Source organism: Trachurus trachurus, assembly GCF_905171665.1.
Source record: "Trachurus trachurus genome assembly, chromosome: 21".
Taxonomy (NCBI): Eukaryota; Metazoa; Chordata; class Actinopteri; order Carangiformes; family Carangidae; genus Trachurus; species Trachurus trachurus.
Window position 1 is genome coordinate 20,562,555 of NC_139899.1, and position 19,168 is coordinate 20,581,722.

At 42.5% G+C, this 19,168-nt stretch overlaps 1 protein-coding gene across 3 annotated transcripts in view; it reads left to right on the forward strand.

Annotated features, from left to right (window-relative positions):
* nalcn (sodium leak channel, non-selective) overlaps positions 1 to 18,864 on the forward strand; it is a gene marked incomplete at both ends in the record, with an annotated part of 61,116 nt that extends 42,252 nt beyond the window's left edge. For 2 of the 3 annotated variants that reach the window (XM_083996476.1, XM_083996478.1), the window contains 29 exons: positions 4,855 to 4,991; positions 6,003 to 6,144; positions 6,484 to 6,557; positions 8,048 to 8,149; positions 8,252 to 8,321; positions 8,436 to 8,527; positions 8,657 to 8,779; positions 9,022 to 9,078; positions 9,632 to 9,752; positions 9,847 to 9,978; positions 10,217 to 10,384; positions 11,183 to 11,287; positions 11,735 to 11,841; positions 11,933 to 12,053; positions 12,163 to 12,261; positions 12,379 to 12,472; positions 13,863 to 13,969; positions 14,095 to 14,172; positions 14,284 to 14,403; positions 14,518 to 14,586; positions 14,684 to 14,832; positions 14,937 to 15,030; positions 15,452 to 15,584; positions 16,321 to 16,436; positions 17,474 to 17,631; positions 17,885 to 18,035; positions 18,128 to 18,277; positions 18,413 to 18,531; positions 18,672 to 18,864. In XM_083996476.1, the coding sequence (XP_083852602.1) occupies positions 4,855 to 4,991; positions 6,003 to 6,144; positions 6,484 to 6,557; positions 8,048 to 8,149; positions 8,252 to 8,321; positions 8,436 to 8,527; positions 8,657 to 8,779; positions 9,022 to 9,078; positions 9,632 to 9,752; positions 9,847 to 9,978; positions 10,217 to 10,384; positions 11,183 to 11,287; positions 11,735 to 11,841; positions 11,933 to 12,053; positions 12,163 to 12,261; positions 12,379 to 12,472; positions 13,863 to 13,969; positions 14,095 to 14,172; positions 14,284 to 14,403; positions 14,518 to 14,586; positions 14,684 to 14,832; positions 14,937 to 15,030; positions 15,452 to 15,584; positions 16,321 to 16,436; positions 17,474 to 17,631; positions 17,885 to 18,035; positions 18,128 to 18,277; positions 18,413 to 18,531; positions 18,672 to 18,864 (3,381 nt within the window). The remainder of the gene's footprint in view (positions 1 to 4,854; positions 4,992 to 6,002; positions 6,145 to 6,483; positions 6,558 to 8,047; positions 8,150 to 8,251; positions 8,322 to 8,435; positions 8,528 to 8,656; positions 8,780 to 9,021; positions 9,079 to 9,631; positions 9,753 to 9,846; positions 9,979 to 10,216; positions 10,385 to 11,182; positions 11,288 to 11,734; positions 11,842 to 11,932; positions 12,054 to 12,162; positions 12,262 to 12,378; positions 12,473 to 13,862; positions 13,970 to 14,094; positions 14,173 to 14,283; positions 14,404 to 14,517; positions 14,587 to 14,683; positions 14,833 to 14,936; positions 15,031 to 15,451; positions 15,585 to 16,320; positions 16,437 to 17,473; positions 17,632 to 17,884; positions 18,036 to 18,127; positions 18,278 to 18,412; positions 18,532 to 18,671) is intronic. The other variant, XM_083996477.1, reaches the window with a different exon arrangement.
* Between the last annotated feature and the right edge of the window lie 304 nt (positions 18,865 to 19,168).

Sequence of the window (19,168 nt, forward strand, 5' to 3'; positions counted from 1 at the left end):
TTTAGTAATAAAATGCAAAAACAGTGGATTCCGGAAGAGGCTAATGTGAAAGCCCACTGTGGAATGATTAGCAGCCATTTAAAAGCATTTGGACTTGATGTGCATTCATTCCTAACATTAAAATTACATGGATTTTAATTCAACCAAATGTCTGTTAACAGCACAAGCAGCAGAAGACCTCACCTTTTTTATTTAACATTTTATCCTACATTGGTAGAGTGTAGTGGAAAGGGTTCAGCACCCTACAGGAGAGGCAGCAGGGAAGTTGGGGAGAGTGAAGGGAAGTGTGTGGCATGGGTTTTAACCACCAGGTTACCAGGCTGCCTCATCAGCACAAGACCTGAGCCCAGAGGCACACAGCTGGATGCTATATAGTTCTAGATAGTGAGATAATGGTATTAAGAGCACTTGCTGTGGTTTTTGGTGTTGGAGGAGGCTATTAGAGCTTTATGGGCTGTGTGGCTTTACAGCAGCTCCTCACAACGGCTCATTACCCAGCTAATGAGAGGAGAAGGGTGACCCTGCTAACTCGCTCTCAGTTCTTTCCACCCCTGGGTATTACAGCTGGACTGGCCTGCGGCCAGGGGAACCCAACCAAGACTTAGCCGGATGTGGAGTGTAAATAGGTTATGTATGACAGGGCCCACACATGATTTGCAATTTCTATGTACAAGGTTCCTTTTTACAGTTTATTTGTTGTCAGGTCGTGAATATGATCGTTGAGGGAGCACAGATTCACAACAAGAGAGAAACTCACACTGGATGCTGCTGAAGGTTGTGTCAGTTTAATGCTATTTCATGATCACACAGACACACACATTCGTGGACAAATTCTCTCTTACACACGTGGCTGTTGTCTGGTCTTGTTGGTGAATGGCTCTGATGTCTGAATGGTAAAATGTAGAAGACTGTACTTAATCCTCGCAGGCGCTCGACAAGCTTGTGTGTGGGCAGCAGTTTTGTGGGCGGCTGTTCATCAGTTCCTCATTGTTACATTGGCTACTCTGGCAGATATTCATACTCTATGTTTGCATGCCTCTGGGACCCTTTCACAGGACCGATCGGAGAATTTTGAGCAATTGCACAGAGGGAAAACGAATATTCACATGGTCAATCACAAAGTGCTTGTGATATTTATCAGGCCTTGTGCTAAAATGCTGAAAATGACCAGACTGCTTGAGAGAGATGAAACGTTGTCCCTGTTATTTCTTGTTCAATCATATCAGTGGTTTCCAAGTTGTTAGCTCATAGTTGGAGGATCAGTTGTTGAAGGGATGTAAGGATGGAGCCGATAGCTTGAAATAAAGCTGTCATGACAGCTTGAGTATCCTCCATGTAATCATATTATATGGAAGTGTTACATGGAGGTATTAATACCAATCATTATGCAGGGTTTTACTTCTTTGCCCCTGCAAGAGATAAGCTTTTTCACTTTAAATGTTAAATACCCTTGCCCCCAGCTGTTTTTCACCCCTTCTTTATCCGACTCTTCACCTCCTTGTCTTAACTATAGCTTTGAGTGAATGTGGTCTCATGCTAATGGCTAGCATTAGTTTTTCTTCCCCTTGGCCTTGGTCAGGAAAGCTGTGGAAATCCTGGCCGGAAAGCTCCCTAGCTCAGCCGAGCCTGAAATTGGCTTGAATGGACGGGGAAGCAGTGGCAGGTCACCTGAATGGGTCTCAAGGCAAAACACATTAGTCTCGGCTCCGCTGTTACACCACTATACACTAAATCTCATCGGTGGCAAGCGGAGCAGCAGTTTTGATTTATCAACCACTGACTGTGACACAAAGGGAAACAGAGATGTTTTTCCGACACACACTAACAGACATACAGGTGGAACACACATACTGTACAACACACGACTGTCACATGCACACATAGATGTTGAAATACTGTTTGTTGTTAAATCTTGAACCTCAAACTGTTGCAAATCAAACCTCCAACATGTTAGCAAACACTTACATATTCATACATCTGGAAGATAGAAAGCAAAATTGCCAATTAGACAAAAGGCAAATTAAATCCAATTTAGCTCTTTTGGTCCCCATGATCTTGACAAAAGTATTTGTCTCTTTAGCTCTTTAGCCAGCTGTTCTGTAGCTATCTCTGCCTGTCGTTGCTGCATGGGTCGTGCATACTGGGTTACCTTTATCGCTGAAATAGACAGTCGATGAGAGCTGCGAGTGCCAACCAAAGCAGTGAAGCTGCAAACTATGAAGCCAAAACAATGAGCTGAAAGAGGCCAAAAATGCTTATTGTAGTAAAAAGCTGCGAGTAATCAAAGTACAACGTGATCCTTCTTACATGAGGTACAAGTAGTCATGTGATCCATTGTTGATAAAACATCGATTATAGATGGTTTAACTAGACTAACTGCATTATAAATATACAATGTATCTACATGGATTATATTGTCCTGTGTGCACCTTGATAAAGCTAAAAGCAATTTGTCTTCCCTGATGCAGCAGCACATAAAACACAGAAATCAGTAGACAACAGATTTCACTGCTAAGTGCTCTGTTCCTCAGCTTGTGTCCAATGTGTGCTGGATTGATCCTCCATATTGATGAGACTGAGGGTCCAATGTGTTAGCACATACAGTTAATAGTGATCTATGGCATATTATTGGTGCACCCACTCACCATGTGAACCTTTTATAGAAGCAGCCTTACATCATGTCAGTATTTAGGGGAACTATTTGTTTTGGTAGTACAGTGAATACTTATTGTTACATAGGCCTCCTGGACATTAATTTCAATGAAGGGTGATAGTGCTTCCGCAAACAAAAGCTTCTTAATGATCCACGGTACACTGAGCTCTGATTTGATTTCCCGGGGTGAATTGAAATTAAATTCAGTGCATCTTTTGCTTATTTCACAGCAGGTGGGTCCCCAGACGTGGCAGATACTGTAAATAAATAAACAGATAAATTGAAGTGCATGAATAAGCGCGCCTCAGTCAAACTACACTGGTCCATTTATGAGGAAATTGTTTTAATAGTATTTCATTTTTCAGTGTCTAAGTCAGTTCCTGTTCCCCGCCACTCTTCCTTTTCCATCTTTTGGTAAAAATAGATAAGTAATAGGAAGGAGAAATGTGAGATCAGTGAGGGAGAAAGAGGCAATGAGCATAATCTGAAGTTGTAACGAAGATTTCTGAGACCGGGGCAGTCTTGTATAAAGAGATGTGGGCAGATCCTCACTCTGAAGGGGAAGAGCAAATTCTCTGAGAGGTGGAGGATGAACACGAGAGAGGAGCAAAGGGCAGTAGATGGCAGAGAAAGTTTTGCTGTAATGGGATACTGCTGCAGATAAGGCTGGAGAGCCTTGGCTAAACTGTACATCTCGCTGAGTTGGCCCAATTGATTAGGACCTTTGGGAACAGTAGGGGTCCATATTAATTCTGCACTGTATGTTTGTGTGTGTGTGTGTGTGTTTTGCTTGAGCATCCAAATGTACAGGTACTATTTGAGATGACTGCAGCACTTTCTACAACTTCACTGAGAACCGCAGCACAAGAAAGAAGCTTGCAGTTTTTACTATCTGTTCTGTGTGGCTGCAGATACACTGTAAAAAAAAAAAAAAAAGTGTAAAACCCACTTTTCTATTTCTAATCACCCCTTAAGTTTTGTTTAATTATTATTTTATATTTCATTTCTCATTTATTTTACCCATTTCCCTCTGTTGACTTCTTTCTTTTACTTATTTTAGTCTCTGTTTCTGCTTCTTTCTCTCTTATCTTGCTATCTTGGGAGCCAGAATATAGACAGAAAGCCTAGGCAAGCAAATGCTGGTGCATAATTCCATCTTCACAGTGTGCCACTCACCACTCACCCACTCAGGGCAAAAAAGGAACTCCCACACTTTAGTCTGCTCGAAAAAGAAAAACGGATAGACAGATTTCCATTCCCTCCCTTTGTCAAGTCTCTCCTTCCCCCGGCTGTTATCCCTCAAAAAACGAGAGGCTGTTCTGTTCCAGTCATTCGGTCGCTCTCAGTCAGACAAGCACTGGCAGAAAATACCAATACAGGGGAACAGAATGGAGGGACGTTTTCATTGGTAGACGGGCACCATGACTGACAGAGAAACGTTCACCAAGCCCAGTCAATATGATTCACAGCGGTTGTCTGCTCTGAATGATAAGCTGCCATTCACCAATGCACCAAATGCAGTTCACTTCTAGACCTAATCTGCAATGCATCAGGGGTTATCTCCAGGCACCCAGACAGAGAATACCTGCAGGGGAATTTCAATCAGCCTCTGCCATATGTAATTAAATGGAAATAATTGGTTTCTTTCCTTTGTCATCTTTTTATTTCTCCAGCCTTGTGCCACAGTGCACAGGCCTGCACCCATGCACATTATTCTAACTGTCGCTACCTTTTCTTTTCTCCATTAACCACTCCAAAGTAATCTTTCTTTTTTCTTTTGTTGCTTTCTCCATTGTTTTCTAAAAGTAAGTGGGATCTCATCCTAAATGTGCTTGTGTGTACTGTGTGTGGTGTGCGTGTGTCATAGGTAAGTGTGTTGCTGCCATCATCAGGCAGAAATATAAAGCTGCACTCTCTAGGCCAAAGTAAAAAACCTCTGCATTTGCTGTTTTTCTCTGCCAAAACTAGACTCGGTCTCGCGTTATTCCTCATAATAATTTTAAAAAAATTCCCAAGGTAATTTCATGTACTTCTCAAAATCCCAAGCCTTCCCACATCCCTAACTTGACTGTGTCCTTCTTTCCATTTGTAATCCCTCTCTTCTTTATTCTCAACACATGGCTGACTCTACCCCCTTTTTGCTGTATCTTATCTGCTCTGCTGTTCTGTGCATGAACCGGCTCTCTCCCTCCCTCTGTTAGCTCAAGCAAAGTGAAGCCAATGCTGACACCAAAGAGAAGCTCCCTCTGCGACTCAGGATCTTTGAAAAGTTCCCCAACAGACCTCAGATGGTGAAGATCTCCAAGCTCCCATCTGACTTCACTGTGCCCAGGATCAGGTACTGTCACAGGCAGACTCACATTTATTTTATATTTCATGAACTTTAAAGTAAAGTTCAAATGGGTATCTAATTTTAATGTAACACTTAAAGGGACAGTGTGTAACTTATTTGGCTTTTATTAGCAAAAATCAAATATTGCTTTCTACGTATTTACCGAAGTCTAATCACAATCGCATACAAATGAAAGCTGTCTCATAGCTTACAATGAGTTTTTTACAAAGACATAGGTGGCCGGTGCACCCACCGGAGGCTGCCATTTTGCATCGCCATCTTTGAATACGGTACACGAAAGCGGACAAACTTGGCTCAAACGCTCTATTGAGTGTCTGTAACTAGACTTGTGCCCGGAGGATGATCGACGTTGTTGTTTTTTGTCTACTTGTCAAAAGTGTTCATTACCTGATTCATCTTGCATTTCTTACTTACCACCCCCACACCTAAACAGACCTACAGCCATGACAAAATTAAAGAAAGATCTTTGATTAGCTTTGTTTAGTGTAGATTTGCAAATTTACTGTGGGAACATTACACATCACATCAACAGCAAATGTTCTGCAGATATTTTAATGCTGTGACACTATTTAAGTAAAGTAGAAGAGATAAACATCTGAGGCCTGTTCCCAGGAAGTGTAACAAGTTATATTGTGTAAGAGGGCCTTTTGTGTCTTATGCAGTGTTTAGCAGAGAGCAGTTAGCAGGAGAGCTGAACTGTGTCCAACACAGAGGACCTCATAATCAATTTTATCATTTAGTTGCTGATTAGTACACAGCTGGGTCCTTTGCTCTCTCAGAAATCCCCCTCTGCAGCCCATCTGCCAGGCTGCTTCTGCTGCAGCAAGTACCTCCAGTGACATATTCTGCAGCTGAATCTGAACCGAGATGGTTTGAAGATATACTGCACCACTGTGGTTATTCTTGCATCTTCAAGTATATAGATTTCTCCAGTTGGAAATCATGCATTAAAATTGATCACATTTGCCTGTACGTGTTGTTTGTTGTGTACTCTAGGGAGAGTTTTATGAAGCAGTTCATTGATCGACAGCAGCAGGACACCAGTTGTTTGTTCCGGCGTCTTCCCTCCGCCTCATCCTCCTCCTGTGACCACTCCAAACGATCAGCCATCGAAGACAACAAGTATATCGACCAAAAGGTACTCACACGGTTGATCTTTAACTCACTCTGTCTCTTTTACCCCCCCAAACACACACACACACACACACACACACACACACACACACACACACACACACACACACACACACACACAGGAAGTGGGTATGAAGGTGATAACTCCATCGCCCCGACTAGACACCTAGTAGATAAACAAAAGCAATAAGAAATACACTAGCTGTAGAAAAAACGATGTGAAGGATAAGTCTGTCTGTCCATGTGTGTGTGTGTATGTGTGAGTGTGCGTGTGCGTGCGTGTTTTGGATGATACACTCAATTTAATTCCCAGCTAATGTCCACACTCTATGTGCTCTCTCAGCTTCGCAGGTCAATATTTAGTATCCGAGCTCGTAACCTCCTGGAAAAAGAAACTACTATCAATAAAATCCTGCGGTAAGACACATCCTCTCCTCACTGTGTTCGCTGTGCAGGTCAAAAGACATCGACGTTAACAATAAGGAAAGGTTGCTGGTATAAGACTGCCGTATTTATGACCTGCTCCACAATGAAATCACATTGAAATACTGCTGAAAAAAAACAGGTATCAAGAACCTAGATGCTTGAAAATCCAATTTTTAAAGGAGACATTTGAAGGTTTGCTATCGCTACATCAACAGATATATTATATAATAGTCTAAGAAAGTGCTTCTTCAGCCATTGTTGTAGCCTATTTACAATACAAGAGATAATAATACATGAATTGGTACTGGTCAGAATTGGGCTAGCTAGCTAGCTATGTAGCTACAGAAAAACTTAGCTCCATATAGTTTAGCTAACATAGCTCCTTTAATGTGCTGTATCTACCGTAGGCGTCTTGATCTGCAGCTTTAATCTGCTGCTCTCTTATGGCCATTGGCTGTTTTCAAAAAAGTTTCGTTTGACAACATCCTTGGAGAGCATAACTTGATGTGTTTAGTATGCATCATCCACAGTCATTAAACCCTCCCAGTCTTTGTGTGGGTGAAACCAATATTGTCTATGCATAATAGATATAGCCCTGTGATAGACTGGCATCCTGTCCAGGGTGTCTGTCTCCTGCCTTCGTCCAATGTCAGCTGGGATTGGTTCCACTTTGACGCGATAAGGATAAGTATAGGTATAAGTAATGGATGGATGGATGGATATTAGCTGCATCTCTGCTATAACAGCTTTGGTATTGTTGCTTCTGTATTTCACACACGCGTGTCACACAAAGACACACACGCCGATCCACTTCAGACTCATTTACTCTGGCGATGAAGTAAATGGATAATTTGCTGTTCAGCATGGCAGAGCTGGCACTAAGTGTAGATTAGCTCGCCTGCACCGTGTCCAATCTGCCCCCCCCAACCACCACCACCACCCCAACTCCCACACTGCCACCCCCACCCCCCCACACCCACCTTATTCTGTCAGTCTAAAAGATAGACAGCGTATTAGTAGTCATAACACGTTCTGTCTGGCCTGCCGTCTTTCACGCAAAAGCACAATTTGGCTCGCAGTCGCACCGACGTAGGCAAACATGCACACAGTCCAGCATAAGCAGGCACTCATTCATACACACTGGCAATAGCTATGTAATCACTCAGAGTCTTCGTAAATGACTAAATTACACATACTGACGTTGCCCACTGTATCAGTAGTGCATTGCATGGAGCCAGAAGCGCACACACACACACATACACATACACTTAGTAATGAAATGACTGGAGTGACTCCCTGGATCACCACGTACTTGAATCCAGACTGAAGTAGGCAGGGGATGGTTTATCAGACAGGAATATGGACCAGATCCAGCTGTGTTTTAATTGCCAGCTGGTGCACTCACACACTGATATATTTAATCGCAATTATTGATCATGAGCAGAAAAAAGAAAAAAAAATCTTGTGTTTGTGTTTTCCAGGGCTTGTACCAGACAGCGTATGCTAAGTGGATCAATTGAGGGCCAGCCAACCAAAGAGCGCTCCATACTCAGTGTCCAGCATCACATACGGCAAGAGCGCAGGTCTGTCAGAACACACAAACACACACACACATACAAGTGCAGTCTCACTGTGTGATACCTCTAGGCATTTTCTCTGATACTCTGCTTCTTTGTTATCTGCAGATCACTTAGACATGGTTCCACAAGTCAGAGGATCAGCCGAGGGAAGTCGCTGGAAACTCTCACCCAGGATGTGAGTTCACACACCCACACACACACACACTCACTCACACACTGACAAATACAGCATACTGTGCTGGATACTTGTAGTAAACAATCTCAACATTTCATGTCTGCTCTTACACAGCATTCCAGTACTGTGCGCTACAGGAACGCCCAGAGAGAGGACAGTGAGATCAAGATGATCCAAGAAAAGAAAGAACAAGCTGAGATGAAAAGGTTTTCACACATAAAACGAGCCTCTGACATTGTAGAAAATTACCTACAAGTGAAGTGCGTCATCACTGCTTAGCTGCATCCTACTGTAACTAGTGTTTGTCTATATTTGTGTTTGTGTGGCCTATTTAGAAAAGTCCAGGAGGAGGAGTTGAGAGAAAACCATCCTTACTTTGATAAGCCTCTCTTCATTGTGGGTCGGGAGCACCGCTTCAGGAACTTTTGCAGGATGATTGTTCGAGCCCGCTTCAATGTGTAAGATCAGTCTTACATTTATAGTAATGTAAATTGTATATGCAGGCTTCACTCTGCAGTCTCTTACAGTACAGCAACAAGTGGTCACAAAATAAACACTGCGGACTTCAGAATAGGAAAAAAATTACTGCATATTAAAGAGTTAGATTTACCCCCTGTTGTGCAGCTTCGAAAAACTGCATATGGTATCTTTTTTTGTCAAAACGCTGACACTAATTTTCTCTGTATGAATTCATATCCAGATCCAAAACTGACCCCATAACAGGAGCAGTGAAGAACACCAAATACCACCAACTGTAGTAAGTGTGATGAATTATTGATTCCCTCACTCTCTATTGATCCACTCGCTCTACAGCGGCGGCACACTTATTATTTCTGTATCTTATTACCTGCCTGTTGTGCTTTCCTAAAAACTGTGGTAAGGAATGGAAAATTCTGAGATGAAGAGCTGTGAAATAGATTTCACCCATTATGCAACCTGATAGTAATTCAGTCAAGCACAGATTCTGATTATTAAAGCCAGAGGCAGTTCTTTGTATGAGATACTCTCTGTGCCGGAGGATTTTTTACTTGGGTCCTACTGTAGAACAGATTAGACAGCTACACACACACACACACACACACACACACACACAGAGATCTATTCTCTCACTTTCTGATGCATCTCTCCTCACATAACCCCCTTCCCTCTTTTTCTGCAACTTGTTCTTGAATTATGAGTATTTGCTGGTTTGCAAACCAAAAGCTTTGCTGACCTACTTACTCTGAACATACTTTTTTTTCTCTGTGTAAAACAAAAAAAGAGAAAAGCTGCATGTTTTTGTGTAACAATATTTATGTGTGTGCTTGCAGCGATCTTCTAGGCCTGGTCACCTATTTGGACTGGGTGATGATCGTAGTGACCATCTGCTCCTGCATCTCCATGATGTTTGAATCACCCTTCACTCGGGTCATGCACGCCCCCACGTTGCAGGTACTAAAAGCACATGGAGTGATCGCTGCATAAAAAAGCTCAATCGCCTGACATAGATGCTCTGCTGCTGTTAAAACCATAACGTCTGTTTCAGATTGGGGAGTATGTGTTTGTGATCTTTATGAGCATCGAGCTCAACCTGAAGATCATGGCCGACGGTCTGTTCTTCACCCCCACGGCTGTCATCCGAGACTTTGGAGGAGTCATGGACATCTTTATCTATCTTGTGAGAAACATCATCGAATTTAAGGCCATTTCATTTCAAGTCTAGTTGATATTGTTTTAATGGATGAATCATCCTAGAGGGCAGAGCAATCACATCTCATAGCAGCCAGTGACTAACTTCATTCAGTTTGATTGCCTCACTTATTCTATTCTGGGATGGAAAACAAAAATAGCTTGTTATTGTTGTATTTCTCTTTGTTTAACCTTTCCATCCCCACTCTGCCGTGTGGCTGCTGCAGGTGAGTCTGATCTTTCTGTGCTGGCTGCCTCCTGACGTCCCTCCTGAGTCTGGGGCTCAGCTGCTGATGATGCTGCGCTGCCTGCGTCCGCTCAGGATCTTCAAGCTGGTACCCCAGATGAGGAAGGTGGTGCGGGAGGTTCTTAAAGGATTCAAGGAGATTTTCCTGGTCAGTGATCATGTGCAATTACACTATGAAGTTCTTCAGATTTATGTATTTTTTTTACATGTAATATTTAGGTAGTGAGTAATTTACTCAGCCCCCAGATACAGAGAGAGGTTTCTACCTGTTAAAAATTAAGAAAAATTGAAATTCATGTGACATGCTGATAATATGCACTACAGGCATCCTCTGACATGCAAATAAAAGTAATTTTCACGGCATTTTTTAAATCTTATCTCTGACTGTATAATCTGAGAAATAGTCTCGGAAATAATGAGAATCTTCATTGACTACATAATGAAGCATTAGCTGTGTTTTCCTTATCTGGCAGGTAGTTGTTTGTTTACATTACGCTTCAGTGCAGCATTTTAAAAAAAGGGAACTATCATGGCTTGAAATTTGCTGAGATAAGACATGAAAGCAACTGTTCAGAAAATAGCAGTAAAAAAGCTTTGAAAAAGGAGGTTGAAAACGGTTGGCAGGAAAATGTCCATGATTCATTTCATATGGCAATATCGTTCAAGTAGGATTTGTACACAAATGCATTTTACTCTCCTTTATTGAATTGTGTATTCTTTGCCAACTGAGGGCTTTGCTTACCTTTTACCTTCTTCTCCAGATTTGTATTATACAGTATTATCAGAAACTTTCCATAGTTTCTGGGTCTCACTGGGTCTGGCATGGATTTTCCTTGCTGTGTTCCTACGTCCACAGCTGCCTGCCATCCTCAGCTTGCGCTTTAATCTTTCAGGCTTGGATTATGTTGAACTGTCTGCCTTAAACTCTTGATTGATTCTCCTGCAGGTTTCCATTCTGCTCCTCACACTAATGCTGGTGTTCGCAAGCTTTGGAGTTCAACTGTTTGCCGGAAAGCTTGCCAAGTGCAACGACCCCCATATCCTTAAACGGGTACAGCAAGAAACATAATCTCCCTGCTAAACCTCCCCACTCCCACAGCACACTCCCTGCAGAGAACCACAAGCTGTATTAGTAGAAGGTGTTCCCCCAGTCAAATCAATAATTCAGCTTGTATTATACACAAAAAAAGACTATTTATAGTAGTTTTTTATTACAATTTGATTCTCAGTTTTGTAATTTTGACTATTGTTCCTAATTATAATAAAAACATAATACTCACAAAATTTCTTGGTGAGATCTGGACTTACTATAATGCTCCAATTTGAATTTGGAGAACACGTCCTCAAATTATTAACACTTCTTAATGCTCCAATGTAAGAAGTTCTGATATGTTAGGCAAAAACAAATACACAATGTCCATTATTGTGATGTTTTTGTACTCATTTACTATATAACAGCATTGTAAAACAACTTCTCTGTCTGTGTGGTTGCTTACAGGAGGACTGTTACGGTATCTTCCGAATAAACGTCAGTGTTTCCAAAAACCTCAACCTGAAGCTGAGGCCCGGGGAGAAGAAGCCAGGTTTCTGGGTACCGAGAGTCTGGTACGACAGAGTGTTGTTTTATTACGCTTTGAATTAAGATTGAATTTTTTATGCTGCCGGTGACTGATATATCCGTTCTGTCCATCTCCAGGGCCAACCCTCGTAATTTTAACTTCGACAATGTAGGAAATGCCATGTTGGCTCTTTTTGAAGTGCTGTCACTCAAAGGCTGGGTGGAGGTCCGAGATGTCATAATTCATCGAGTCGGACCGGTACTGAACCTGATCTTGGCTTTCTAACACTCTCCATCAAAGTGTCTCGTATTATATATCAGGACTGGAAATGACGCTCAGCTCAGTTTATTTGCCTCTGTGCTTGCAGATCCATGGCATCTACATCCACGTTTTTGTGTTTCTGGGATGCATGATTGGACTCACTCTGTTCGTGGGAGTCGTCATCGCCAACTTCAATGAGAACAAGGTAACAGCCACACGTGCAAATACAACTTAAGTGTCACTGCAGGGCATATTTATTTTAGACCAGCAGACCGGTCAATACACCACCCTACCAGATTTTAATGTGTTGTCCCATCACCAGGGCACTGCTCTGCTAACAGTGGACCAGAGGAGATGGGAGGATCTGAAGAGTCGACTGAAAATAGCTCAACCTCTCCACCTGCCCCCTCGCCCAGGTGCCGACGCTCATAATAAAACACAAACACATACAGACAATGCTTTGGAAATCGTTCTGTAGAGATGGAGCATCAAGCTCAACATCATGGAAGTCACGTCTTTGCCTCAGTCTCCTGATTGATCATGCAGCGTGTGAGTGCCTGTGTGTGTGTGTGCCTGTGCATTGTTAAGCAGCACCTGCGTGATTAATCCATATTTAATAGTCCTTGTTTTTCATTGATCCCTCAGGGGATTCATCATGACACCTAAATGATGACTAGCAGTGGTAATGAAAAAACTGAATTGGAAGACAGATAATGCAAACGGCTCAAACACTGAATCATACCTGTCGCCCCCTTCCACTGGAAATGTATTTAACCAAATGAATTTCCACACCTCTGTTGAAGTAAACTAACAGCTTTATTTACAGTCAGTTCACATTAATGGACAGGTAGTAACCGGATAAATGCTTTATACTGACTCTACTTAGATTTTACACACATTCTAACACTATTGATTTCAATTCATCATGGGAATATTGTACATTTAAACTGTTGGTCCTCCCTCTGTGATTAGGCTCGTGAGAACAGTTGAAGGCTGTGTGGGAAATCGCCTGTTGGCAGAGCTGAGGCTGAGAACTAACAGAAAATCAATGGCTCTGGTTTTAGTCAGCAGTACCGCTGCCACCAGCAGTATCAACCCGACTTTGATCCGCATCCAGAGGCCCTCGGCACCGGCACTACTCGCTCACTACTGGCAGATCATTACAGCGCGAGCCAGCCCTTACTCACTATGTCCTAGTACTTGCAAAAAGCTGCCACAGTGGTCAGTAGTTATACAGTATGTAACCAGAGTGACTGCCTGTTGTTAAATCTCTGTTTTACATTCATTAGATATTAAAGTCCTGCTTTGAGGGGAACGCTAGGGACAACTGTGACAAGGACTTACAACTAGTGTCTCCTCTAACAAGGATAAACTATCACAGCTGACTTCAAGCTGGAACAGTCACAGATGAACTGAACACAAACCTGAAACACAAGTGCATGTACAGTACAACAAACTGTTGAATCCAGGGAGGTGGAGGTGGGCCAATCACATCAGCTACCCTTATCCATTTTAAAACCAAGCCTTAGTTTCCTTATTCATTATTGACCTTAGCTTGATACAGATGCATCAACAAGAATAAATGTGTATTAAATCTGCAGCAGGATCACACTGATCATAACTCCCAAATGGTCCATGAGTGCCATCTGCAGGACACCACGGTACACTGCCACAGATCTGAGTGCAAAGACCACTGCCTGATTGCTGACCTGATGAAACAAACACTGGCACTGTGCTTTTTTCTTTCTTCTTATACTGTATCCTTCACAAATGTAAGTAAATCTGTTATTTTTCTGTAACTAACAGAGAACGGTGGTTTCCGGGCCAAGATGTATGACATTACTCAGCATCCCTTCTTTAAACGGGGCATTGCTGTGCTGGTGTTGGCACAGTCAGTGCTGCTGTCAGTCAAGGTAAAGCCTTACATCATTTCATTTTTTTTTTTTACTGATTGTCTGCTTCTTCTATTTTATCGACTGTGGAATGTGCTATATAGGAAAATATCACACACCCACATGTGTGACTCTCTTTTCTCCAGTGGGATGTAGGTGATGATCAAGTAACATTTCCGCTCGCCACCATATCAGTGGTCTTCACCTTTATATTCGTCCTGGAGGTGAGCACGTCTTCCTGTCTGCTCATCCATCACTTATAAGGCTTTAATTTGATTGCTTCCTCTGGGTGTTCAAGTCTGTCTCTAATGTTAAGCCTTGATGCTGTTACCCAGGTGACCATGAAGCTGATAGCCATGACTCCGGCGGGTTATTGGCAGAGCAGACGAAATCGTTACGACCTGCTGGTCACATCCCTGGGTGTAATCTGGATAGTGCTGCACTTTTCCTTGCTGGTTAGTAAAACACTGTTGATTTAAAGGAACATTTTTAGGAATTCTAATGTTAAGTATTTTAGCATATACAATATATGATAAAATGTATATTTGACATATTGCTTTCCCCTCTAGAATGCATATACCTATATGATGGGCACATGTGTGATTGTGTTCAGATTCTTCACAATATGTGGGAAGCATGTGAGTATGTTTTGCTGATAAAAACATATTTTCAATCATATAATGTTGATTATAATAATGACAACTGCGTCCGTCTGGGTGTGTTTCATGTAATAAGGTGACACTGAAGATGCTGCTGTTGACTGTGGTCGTCAGCATGTACAAGAGCTTCTTCATCATCGTGGGCATGTTTCTCCTTCTCCTCTGCTACGCATTTGCCGGCGTTGTTCTCTTTGGCACTGTGAAATATGGAGAGAACATTAACCGGTAAGACGTGTATTTCCCCTATAATGCTGATAATGAATGTGTTAAATCCACTAAAACACATCTCTGTAGAGTTGTCTGAATCTGTCTGTCTCCTCCAACTGCAGGCATGCCAACTTCTCCACAGCGGGGAAGGCTATAACTGTACTCTTCCGCATTGTTACAGGGGAAGATTGGAATAAAATCATGCATGACTGCATGGTAAGATGGACTGCAAGTTCAGCACACGATCCCATAGACAATGAAGTAGACCATCTATTCCCAATCTGGCAAAGCACTGCGTATTATTTATATTTTATATTTTCCTGAAAGGGCTTTCACTCAATTTTCTGCTTATTCTCAGTACAAAGGAGGTGAATGGATTTATTGTCAGTGGTTCTATCAGCAAAATTAACAGTGACTCTGGTTTATATAGCTTTAGGTACTTAGCAAACTTCACTGTCAGCAGTTCTCACCAGGTCTACTTTCTACCAAAGAAATGGCCTAAGTGAAAATTTTTGTTATCACTGTGTAAAAACAAAATATGCATTTTTGTAATTTAGCATAAGTGACTCTTTACTGTAACATTTCAGGGAACACTTGTTTTATCACCCCTCGTTTTTCTGGTTCCTTCTGTTCCCAGGTGCAGCCACCGTTCTGCACCCCGGATAAACTTCGATACTGGGAGACCGACTGTGGCAACTTAGCCGGAGCTCTTATATACTTCTGCTCTTTCTATGTCATCATAGCCTACATCATGCTCAACCTACTTGTTGGTAAGTCATATCGTAGGGTGAAAGGTTTGTTCACACAGTCATATTATGGGGGGCTAACCTCTAATTTAAAGCAAGCATTTACAGGAGAATGAGTGAGAATCAGTGCAACCACCTCCTGAGTGACCAAACGTCATGTGACCATGTATTTGTAATAGCAACAAAACCATCAAACTCAGTGATCTATAGTGTGCATTGTCTTGGTCTTACGCACTGTATCTTTATTATTCACTTTTTTATGGGTTGTAATCTAGTGTGGAAAGACACAGATGGTGAGCGATAAACCACAGATACTTAATAAGATCTACGACCCGACTCCTATGAGGAACAGTCTTCATGAACAAGTGTCTCTAAATTCACACACAAACAGCGACATGAGGAAGATTTATGGTTGCATGAAAGATGAAATGGAGAATCAAGTAAAAATCTGTTGTGAAAGAGAGTCTTTGTGGCTTGAGACTCTGTAATGAAATTATTTATTCAAACAGCTTGGGTTTCAGTCAACCTGATATTATAATATCATGATTCATTCAGTCTCCCAGAAGCCTTGGCGGTTAACTCATAGCATAATACAATAGATGTAACATTTCTAAAGGGCAGCAGAACAACTTGCATTTATTGCTACACAAACACAGATGATTGAAGCATTACACAATGAACATATACTGTATATACATAGATATTGCCACTCTGGAAAATGTACATCTTTGAGTATTAATGTCACTGTCTGTCTCTGCAGCCATCATTGTGGAGAACTTCTCTCTGTTCTACTCCACCGAGGAGGACCAGCTGCTGAGCTATAATGACCTCAGGCACTTCCAAATCATCTGGAACATGGTGGATGACAAACGGGAGGTGAGAAATTAGCAGTGGGGAAGAGGATGAGCACACAGCGGAGGGGAGAGGACGACGATCATATGGCTATGAGCAAAGGATAATATAGAGAAGATAAAAGCTGCATAAAAGCTAATGAGAAGGGCTGAAGGGAACGGAGTTTGGCATTGAATAATAGGAGAGAAAGTAATTAGAACAGTGGGTGCTGGATTAAAAATGTAGACCCCCCTCCTATTTATCCATGATGTCATCTGGATGTGGCATTTTTCTTCAATTCTTTGTACAAACACATGCAGTTATAACATATAGAAGCAGGAGCCAGTACATCCATTCCGTACATACTGTAGCTGGTTTGGTCCCGGCCCATCCATATTCAGCTCTGCCTGTAATTATGTCTACCTGCGGTCTGACATCCCATTTCAAACCGAGCCCTCCCACCTCTGAAAAACCATAAAAAGGCCATTAAGGGTTTATACTCTCAAGCTCAAAAGAAAGCCAGCATGACTACAGGGTTTTAAAACGACCCTTTTATGATGAAAATCATTTTTATACCTCGGTCCCGATGACAGACACGACTGGAGGCGTTACTGTACGTTTTCAGGTTGTCAGAAACGTCCTGCCATTCTTGTGATATCTCAGTAACACCTCAAGGGAATTTGTTCTGATTTGGCACAAACATTCACTTGAACTTAAGGATGAAGTGGTTAGAATTTGGTGGTCAAAGGTCAACACCCACAAAGAGATTTTTGACCACAAAAACACAGATTCACATCCTTATTATGACACAATTTAACACACATATGTAACAGGAAGAAGTGGTGATGTTTTATATCCAAATGAGAGGTGAGGTCAAGCTCACTGTGACATAATCTTTTGAAAAAACTATTCTGGCCAAAACTCAATAGCATAACACAGGAAGTTGATCCTTGGCAGAGGTGGTTATTTCTAAAAAATTCATAAATTGAGCTGTAATATATCGGGTCTAATTTATCAGTTTAAGATCCAAGTGTCAGGTCACAGACTTGATGACACCGTGACCTCTCCGACCGTCTCCCCAGGGCGTGATTCCGACGTCCAGGGTGAAGTTCCTGCTCCGTCTGCTCAGAGGCAGGTTGGAGGTGGACCTGGACAAAGACAAGCTGCTGTTTAAACACATGTGCTATGAGATGGAGCGACTTCACAGCGGAGGAGATGTGACCTTCCATGATGTGCTCAGGTGAATGTGGAGCAGCACGCACAGCTCACACACACACGCTCTTATACAGTGTGTGAAGATTAACGTAGAGTCAGTCACATCACAATTCTGTTTTTTTATAAGTGTGTGTGTGTTTTTACTGATTTTTTCTTTTCTTTTTTTTTGATGTTAAGGACTTTTATATATTTTATATGTGTCTCTGTTTTGGCTTGATGTTTTAATATTTGGCTTACTGTTCATGTGTGTGTGTGTGTGTGTGTGTGTAAACATACAGCATGCTCTCATATCGCTCAGTGGACATTAGAAAGTCTCTCCAGCTGGAGGAGCTGTTGGCCAGGGAACAGCTGGAGTACACCATTGAAGAGGAGGTTGCCAAGCAGACCATACGCATGTGGCTCAAGAAATGCCTCAAACGCATGCGGGCGGTTAGTCAGAAAACACACACACAAACATTAGACACAGACATACAGTACACATACACACACACTGACCACTCCGTGTCTGCGTGCACTTATAGAAGCAGCAGCAGTCGTGTAGCATCATCCACAGCTTGAGAGTGAGCCAGCAGCAGGAGATGATCCGTTTCCTCAACCCCCCCAGCATCGAGACCACCGTGCCAAGTGAAGACCACAATACTAACAACCCAGACAACCCCTCGCAGCCTGAGGTAAAGCCCCACATACCTACCACGACTCCATACACACTCTCACCAGCTCACAGCTTGATGTACAGCAACCGCATCATACAATCTGCAGGTGTGCGTTTGCAATGGTAAAACAAAAGATGTCTCCTCTTTGTTTAGATGAGTGGTCTCCAGCAGCTACTGAGCCCCACGTTGTCAGACAGAGGAGGCTACAGGCAGGACTCCTCAGACCTGGGGAAACGAAGGAAAGTGGGTCAGTGGCAGCTTCCTGCAGGTGTGTGTGCTTATGTATGCCGCCTGTTGCAAGTCGTATGCGCTCTGTTGAAGACGTTCTGTTAAACTGAATTTTAATGTGTGGAGATTATGTTAAGTACTGTAAACGCGCTGTTGATGCAGTAGTGGAAAAATGTCGAGGCAGATTGTACAGTAATATGCGTGTGTCTGTTTATGTTGTGCGTGTTGTGTCAGGTCGCACGAGTGTCAAGTCCATAGTGTGTAAGATGAACCCTGTCAACGATGAGGCCTCCTCGGGGTCAGAGGTGAAGAAGTGGTGGACCCGTCAGCTGACTGTGGAGAGCGATGAGAGCGGCGACGACCTCATCGACATTTAGAGATGAGTCGCAGCGCGTCATGCAGCTTTTCAGAGACGAGCTGGAAGTCTTGCTGACTGAATCTAGTTGTTTTATCCCCCAATCCTCTCCCCGATCAAGGAAAACAAGGCTTTTTTTATGCATTTGTTTTATATTTTTTTAATATCCTGACTCAGAACTGTTCAGAAAGTTTAGGCTATTGTTCGCAGGACACCTGTGAGACTCCGGATGCAGCCGCCGCTGATCGCCATGTCAGTACCTCTGGATCTGTTTTCACTCCCTTTCTCCCTTTATGTTTGCTGAGGTTCTCTATGCAGGCACACAT